At 34.4% G+C, this 8,475-nt stretch overlaps 1 protein-coding gene across 1 annotated transcript; it reads right to left on the bottom strand.

Annotated features, from left to right (window-relative positions):
* Window positions 1–691: 691 nt before the first annotated feature.
* Window positions 692–6,969, bottom strand: LOC119191203 (protein artemis-like). The gene is made up of 4 exons (XM_037445104.1): window positions 6,784–6,969; window positions 3,908–4,337; window positions 3,241–3,576; window positions 692–1,519 (listed from the first exon to the last, which is right to left on the bottom strand). The coding sequence occupies exons 1-4, from the start codon at window positions 6,899–6,901 to the stop codon at window positions 1,414–1,416; spliced, it is 990 nt and encodes a 329-aa protein (XP_037301001.1). The 5' UTR covers window positions 6,902–6,969; the 3' UTR covers window positions 692–1,413.
* Window positions 6,970–8,475: the final 1,506 nt, after the last annotated feature.

The raw sequence follows: 8,475 nt of genomic DNA, 5'->3' as shown, positions 1-8,475 counted from the left end.
TTATTTTTGTGATTGCACCCTTGGGTATGACAAAATATAATTTTATAATAAAAAAGCATACACAAACTTGATATAAAAAATACATTAAAAATATAAAATATGTTTTCAAATTACATTTAACCGTATTCAATAACCGATCCCAATGTCAATCTTCAATCCGTATTCTGAACGAACCAATCAAAATAACTCATTTGTAATGTCAAAAAACACTGCTGTGATTGGAGCGTTTTTTAAATATCGAAAGGGCACGGGCATCGCCAAGGATGGGGGTGGGGGGTCACGGATATGCAGGTGCCCTCCCTAGAGATTCTAAAAAGTCGCACAAAGAAAAGCAACCAAAGTCCTAAGTCTTTAACTCGACTTGCTTGATCGATCATTCCCGTACATCGAAACTCCATTGAATTCACCAATTCCATTCCTAATATTCCGTACGCTCAATTACGCTCTCCTCTGTCATTGTTAAAGCGGTAGTGGTGGAGGAACACGTGCTCTCGACTTTACCTACAATTCATACTTTTCTCATTCTTCATACAAACTTGCCCCCCTCCCCCGGCCATCAGCTGGCGACGCACTTGACTATTGGAATCGTTTATTCAAAATGACGGGTAGATAATAAAAGGCGCGACTAGTATGATCTTTATGCCAAAGAATAAAATCAAATGCTGATCGAATGATGATACACAATAAAACTGTCATAGCGTGTATGAATTAATCAATCATAGCCGAATTTCTTTGGCGGCCAATCTCAACGGAGATCAGCCAGGAAATATTATAGTGTATAAGTGTGTGCAATACACAAGCACTCTCTGTTCCTTCTCATAGTCCGGTGAGACGACATGACCGGAGAGATCAGCGAACAACGGCTTTACATGACACAGAGATATCACACCAACTTATTCCGAACTGCGACTGAGTAATTTCTAAAATGGAATTTAAACCCAGTAACTATTATTTTGAACTAATCCGGGACTCGAACCCAGGACCTCAGCGTGGTAAACATACCTTGTACAATTACAACTATGCCACCAAGGCAGTCATACATAAACTATGTTTAAGATTTAGTTGTGTGCGTGCATGAAATGGACTACTTATTAGTAACATTAACACATTTTTTTCTTCACAGCAAGAAGCACTTAGCGTGGTATCTACATCGCACTCTTAATAAAATAATGACCTATTCCAAAATTGATAATTTGTGGCAGTCGTCGGAAAACTAATTTTTGTTTGCTAGCTTTTTTTTTAAGTTGCTATAAAATTGAGCTTATTAAAGATAGGTAAAAATGAAACCGCATGAAAAAAAGGGAAAAAACTAAAAGGTCGCAAACAGAAATTGGTTGTTTGACGATTCTCACAAATTGGCAATTTAGAAATGGGTCATTATTTTATTAAGAGTGCGACATGGTCAAATACTAATCAAACCCCAAACATTTCTTCTAACAGTTTTCTGTCAACTTTTCTCTTCACCGTCACTTCTTCTGCTGCCTCTAACTTCTTCTTCTTCAGGGGTGAAGGAGTAAAGCTGAAATGAAGTACAATTGAATAAAATTCGTTGAACAATAACCCAAACATGAAAATTAAAAATATTGTATCTTTTAAAAATTGGAACAATTTTCTTGTACTGACAACATTACTTTTAAAAAGAAAAATAAATAAAATGCTTTATTCATGTCATGAGCAAACATAGTTGCGCTTATAATAAGTCAAGGTATATGAGAATAATTAATTATTACTTAGATAAAGTCGCGTAATTTATATAAACTAAAGAAAATTTATATTGGACATAAAATAAATTAAAAAGCGGTGATAGCCTAGTTGGGTGTGGAACGGACTGCCGAGACGAATGTCCGCAGGTTCAAATCCCAAGGGCACACACCTCTGACTTTTCTAAAATCATGTGTGTATTCTTTGTGAATTATCGTTCGCTTTAACGGTGAAGGGAAACATCGTGAGGAAACCTGTACATCTGAGAAGTTCTCTATAGGAATTTCGAAGGTGTGTGAAGTCTACCAATCCGCACTAGTCCAGCGTAGTGGACTAAGGCCTAATCCCTCTCAGTAGTAGAGGAGGCCCGTGCTCAGCAGTGGACAAGTATATAATACAGGGCTGATATTATTATTATTATAAAATAAATTCATGTCTAAAGGTAGCTAGTGAAAGGCTGGTAGGTTACTTAGGCTAGGGCTTTTAATGTCGTCACCGGTGAGGATCGCGACGCGTTTCTCCCTTATTGTTTATTTAAAAATACATATATACATCATTTTATTTTTTCTTTCCTGCCAGCCCGATTCGGTTTCTTTGTTTACTTTGTACTGTTTCATTTATTTTATGACCAATATAAAATGTCTGTAGTTATATAAGCTACTTAATTTAAGTAATAAATATTGTCATGTACCTCTTATAAGCGCTAGTATGTTCGCCTACGTGATGAATAAAGCAGTATTTATTTTTAAATGTACCAACAATGAATATTTCGATACCAACAATTAACACTACGCTAAATCTATTTTTGGCTAATTTCTGTTACAATGCAAAATTATTATTTCTTTATCATTTATAAGTTTACTAAAACTTTTTTTTTTGCTATAAAATGAAGAATACTTGTATTACACGAAACGCTTATTAAGAAATCTCTAGTATTATGAAATTTATCTTATTTTTAAAGTTGCCATTTTCAAGTTAGCATAGTGTTAATTGAAAACATTTCATTTTTTCAACATACTAAAATGTTTATATTTTATGAAACTAGAGCTTAAATTATGAGACCCATATTTTTCTTTTTCAAAACTCTGATATTTTCATTCATGATTTTCACTTTGAATTTTGTTTTATTCTGAAATGACGTAAGCACCAAATGACGTCACATATACGGCTCAAGACGTAATAATTTTTGCTTTGCAGTAAAAAGAAATGAAGTGACAGTTATTTTTGTTTCTCTCTCTCTCTTTGAAAGTGAAAGGTGTGACGTACCTATTATAATATTGATATTTGACATTGACAAACGGTGTCTTAGTTTTTTATATAAACAGTAAGGTGGACTAACGAACAACTTCATTCAACCGTATGTATGACGTCATCAAGCATTTTTCAATATTTAATTATTTTCTTCGAAATAAAGTATCAATATTATATAAAAAATACATAATCGAACTCAGAGAAGAAAAATTAATAAACGGTATTTTTATTTTAGGCACGTTTACATTTTAAAATTGTCAATTGCATCTGTCGGTTTGTTCATCTCACCTGTCCTTATAATTGGTTTCCTTGATTCTAGGAACATAGGGATTCGGAAATCCAATGATCTTCACTGGATCCAAATAATTTACGAAGTACAGCAATTCACTTCTACTACAATGCGTTGCGTACAATACTTTGATCACGTCTGGGCCAGAAATCTCGCAGGATTTTGTCTCTTCGTCATAATTCTTCCAAGATCTTGCTGAGAAAAACACCGATAGGTATCTGTTTTGTATGTTATTGTTATGTTTACAATCATTTTTATCCCATATCCGTCTACATAGATGTATTTTTGGATCATTGTCATCGTTTTTCAAGGCTGGGAGTAGATCTGGGAAACACCTGAAAGGAAATACACTTATGAATCAACGGAGATCAGCCTTGTAGGAGATATTATAGTGCACAAGTGTGTGCACTACATAGCGCTCTGTTCATTCACCCTCATAGCCAACGCATTTACATTTGTCCGCCAAGAGTAGTCTGCTATCTGATTTGTTACCAAACATTTCAAAATGAATAGCTCAATAATTCCTACAGGGGCCTTACTAGTTAACATCTTTATTAAGAACTATCTTTTGTATCTTGTAAGTAGCCTATAACCTTTCCAGACGAGAAAACCAATAAAATACAGACAGAAAAGGGACTTTGTTTTATTATATTATATATTACTCACTTATACAACTGCCATATACCCCCATCAACAGCCACTTTCTCCCCCAAACGCTTGTAAATTTTATTGAACACAAATTCATAACCATATTCCGCTGAAGTATGGATTGCTACTCTGTTATACTCATCCTCTTTCAACCATACATCAATATTCTCCAACATTACTTCAACACTGTCGCTTCTTTTAGCAAATTCAGGATAGTCATGGTCTATAAATGTAGTGTCGACGTACATCACATCAATTTTAATCGGATCCCCCTTCTTGTGAAGTTGTAAGTATTTGTGAACGTCATTTTGGCGGATTCTAAAGTCTCCAGTGTATAGAATGGTCTTGTTTGGTATTCTGAATAGGAACATGACTGAGCCAATGCAGTGACCTGCGGGGATTAAGGTCACTTCAATGTGCTGATCGCCCACTGTTACTGTTGTGGTGCCTGCAAAATTAACATATACAGGGTCATTTCGATTGCGTTACTAAATGAAACCACATACTATCTACTTGAATCTACAATAAGTTACTTGAGCCATAGATGTAAAATAATAAAGTGTAAGTTTCAAACAAAATAAATGTTAATAAAAAGTAATTTTAATTTTACCACGCGACCCTAATGTCACTACTACTACTCAAAGAGAATATGTTGAAGTGGTCACATCATACTTTCAGTCATAAATACACCCACACACACAGCATATTCATATTAAACTATAAAATGATAAAAAAATCATTAATGTAAAATCTGAATCTATACTATTATATAAAGCTGAAGAGTTTGTTTGTTTGTTTGTTTGTTTGAACGCGCTAATCTCAGGAACTACCGGTCCAAACCGAAAAAATCTTTTTGCGTTGGATAGCTCTTTATTCGTGGAGTGCTATAGGCTATATATCATCACGCTATACCCAATAGGAGCGGAGCAGTAATGGATAATCTCAGGAACTAGCGGTCCAAACTGAAAAATTCTTTTTGCGTTGGATAGCCCTTTGTTCGTGGAGTGCTATAGGCTATATATCATCACGCTATACCCAATAGGAGCGGAGCAGTAATGGCTAATCTCAGGAACTACCGGTTCGAACTGAAAAATTATTTTTGTGTTGGACAGCCCTTTGTTTGTGGAGTGCTATAAGACATATATCATCACGCTATGCACAATAGGAGCGGAGCAGTAATGGCTAATCTCAGGAACTACCGGTCCAAACAGAAAAATTCTTTTTGCGTTGGATAGCCCTTTGTTCCTGGAGTGCTATAGGCTATATATCATCACGCTATGACCAATAGGAGTGGAGCAGTAATGAAACATGTTGCAAAAACGGGGAAAAATTATTAGTTTTGAGAGCTTCTGTTGCGTGCGCTGCGTAAACGGTTAAAGTTATGTAGCAATGATGTATGACGGGATTGTTCCTCTTAAAAATTTCTACAAAATATATTATAAAATAAAGTCCCCGCTGCATCTGTCTGTCTGAACGTGTTAAACTCAAAACTACCCAACGTATTAAGATGAAATTTGGTATGGAGACAGTTTGAGACCCCTGGGAAGAATATAGGCTCCCGGGAAACTACTACTTTTATAACGGAAAACTTTAGCCTGAAAAACTTTATAACGCGGGCGGAGCCGCGGGCAAAAGCTAGTTTTTGATAAAAGTATTCATTATTAATTGATGTTTTTTGGCACAATGTCCGCAAAGGTGAAAATGAGTATGTGGTTTCATTTAGTAACGCAATGTCAAAATGACCCTGTAGATATTCAAAGAGTTCTAAGATTATATAAAACGGACATTGGGAAGATTGTCATACAAAAATTTTGCACTTGTGTGATGGTTACTCAATGTAAAATACTTCATATTTTTTTACTATCGTGATTCTCATGTTTTTAATGCAAATATTAGCCTATTTTCTGTGAATTTATATATATACTAGCTTTTGCCCGCGGCTCCGCCTGCGTTATAAAGTTTTTCAGGCTAAAGTTTTCCGTTATAAAAGTAGTAGTTTCCCGGGAGCCTATGTTCTTCCCAGGGTCTCAAACTGTTCCATACCAAATTTCATCTTAATATGTTGGGTAGTTTTTGAGTTTAACACGTTCAGGCAGACAGATGCAGCGGGGGGACTTTTGTTTTACCCTTAACATTTTTTACAAAAAATAGGGGTTGGTGATAGAAGGGTATAAATTTAGGGTTGAATGTATTTTTTAACGCGACATAACAAAAAAAAATAAAAAAAATAAAAATTTGTATAGAATTATAAAAAATGTTAAGGGTGGACAACCCTTAACACTTAGGGGTATGAAAAATAGATGTTAGCCGATTCTCAGACCTACTGAATATGCATGCAAAATTTGGTTAAAATCGGTAAAGCCGTTTCGGAGGAGTACGGAGACAAACATTGTGACACGAGAATATTATATAAATAGATTTTTTTTTGTATTAATATCTATGGATGCTGACATCTTGTCACACAAACATTTCAAATAAGTCAGTGACTTATTACCAATTATTAATAACTTGAAGAAAAAATTTGGCACTTAAGTCCGGTCTATAACTAACTATATAGTTTACTGTCTTTGTATACATTGCATTATTAAGTGAAGCCACATACAGGTCTGTGCCTCTCCTAATATAGCACAATTTTTTTTTGGAAAATTAGATAGAAAAAAAAAACAGCTAAAATATGTATTTTTAATCAGATAGCATAATTTAATGATTTCTTATGTTAACACGAATGTTAGACATTGAAATAAAACTATTTTACGGATTTTACCAGTTTTTTTAATTCCAAATTTCTCTCTCGAGAGAGCGTCAGAGCATAATTCTACTAATTGTCACCACTTGCGACCTCAAAATCTCGTTAAAAATCTAAATTTTAACCTTTTTACGTGAATAACACTTACCGAGTTTCAAAGATTGTATAGAATCGCCAATTTCATAATTTCTCTTTTTCTCTGCTTCATATATAACAATTTTCATGGACTCTTCAGTCATATATATTTTGGCGCCATTCCTGGCCATATCGTTAACCAATTTGAATCTATACAGGCCTTCTGTGTGATCGGTGTGACAATGACTTAAGAAATAAGCGTCTATGACACCACTAAAGGAGCTTCTCGAATACATTTTAAAAAAAGAACACTTAAAATCCCGCCAATTTTTTCACTTTACGTATTTCTATTCAATGCAATATGCACTCTAATATTGTGATATTTGCAAGCAGAGTAGGGGCACACTAGCTGATATTATGCAAAATGCATAAACTTGCAAAATGTACATAAATTCTTCTTCTTTATATGATGGATGAACCACTTTATCTATGGGTGTTTTCGCTACTGTATGTAATAATAATACCGCATAAAAAAGTTACTAAAAAACCACAGGCATTGAAATACTCAAATGTATAATATAAAATTCCAGTACATAGAGCACTGCCTGACATAGACCGTAAACTTTCATCTATATTACTTTACTCTATGCCGTAAACTAAGTAGGTACTCACTTTTCATTTGTCAACTCAATAAATAAACATTGACAACTGATAATAGTCAAATTACCAGACTACAATCGTTAAAATTATACAGCCACGTGTACATAACAAAAATGATCTTACAATAGTTTTGAATATTATAAATTTTGAAAAACAATCGTAATATGTATTCATGAGCTGATAAAGTAGTTTGTAGTCGAAATTCGGCAACCACTTTCCCCGAGCACGGCTCTATGGCACGGCAGGCACTATGATTTTACAACCACAAATCTGATACTAATACTTTTATTTATTTTCAAGGGGAAAATCTATTTTACAGTCCTCTAAACAAACATAACTGTGGCTTTTGCTTTTCAGAACAAATTAACCTTTTTAATCAAATTTAAAAAAGTGTTCTTCCACTGTAATTACGGTTTATACTAAAACAATATATCAGATAAATCAGTGCAAAATCAATTGAATGTTGTCAAGTCACTATTTTTAATAATTAGTGAACTACGTTACGTTAAGTTACGCTACGTATTGAAATACGTCTTTCAATTACTCCAGTTTATGTATTCCATTGTATGATTAGGCAACTCTGGACACTGCTTATCAGTGACAATTGACAATGGACATTTGAGGATATTCCAAAGATTCGCCGCCCAGTGGCTAGCGTTGACTATGTTCGAGAGAATCCAAGTAATTCGCCCTCTGCAAAACCATAGATTAAAGTATGTAAGATGGATCCACAACGCGCCCTCGAATAAGATAGAGCTACCAGGCATTAAAACACTTAATCATTCCCTATGGGAGCAAGTTCCTGAGATAAAATTAAGCCTATATTTTAAGTTAGATCACTAGCAATATATCGGAGTAAACTACATTAAATTTTATTCAATTGCTTTAGCGTGACGCGTGTACAAACATAGAGACAGATAAACACCTTAAAATGTTGTTCTTATGGTTTCTGTTCCTCTTATACTGTACAGACATCCGCCTGTTACAATTTCATTACATATGTATGGAAGTGAGAAGAGTTTCATATCGTTATAGTGGAAGTTATTACAGAACATGATCTATGTGTTTACTACATTTCATCCAATTCTGTTGAGCTGTTTCTGAG

Source organism: Manduca sexta, unplaced genomic scaffold (assembly GCF_014839805.1).
Source record: "Manduca sexta isolate Smith_Timp_Sample1 unplaced genomic scaffold, JHU_Msex_v1.0 HiC_scaffold_1184, whole genome shotgun sequence".
NCBI lineage: Eukaryota > Metazoa > Arthropoda > Insecta > Lepidoptera > Sphingidae > Manduca > Manduca sexta.
This window is presented reverse-complemented; position numbering and strand designations above follow the sequence as displayed.

What these genes read in the sequence shown, in the direction of transcription:
- LOC119191203 (XM_037445104.1), bottom strand. Translation starts at nt 6,901, where the DNA reads ATGGCCAGGAATGGCGCCAAAATATATATGACTGAAGAGTCCATGAAA. An exon ending in TATACAATCTTTGAAACTCG is followed by an intron (nt 4,338 to 6,783) that starts GTAAGTGTTATT and finishes TTAATTTTGCAG; the next exon opens with GCACCACAACAGTAACAGTG. An exon ending in GAAACCAATTATAAGGACAG is followed by an intron (nt 1,520 to 3,240) that starts GTGAGATGAACA and finishes ACTTCATTTCAG; the next exon opens with CTTTACTCCTTCACCCCTGA.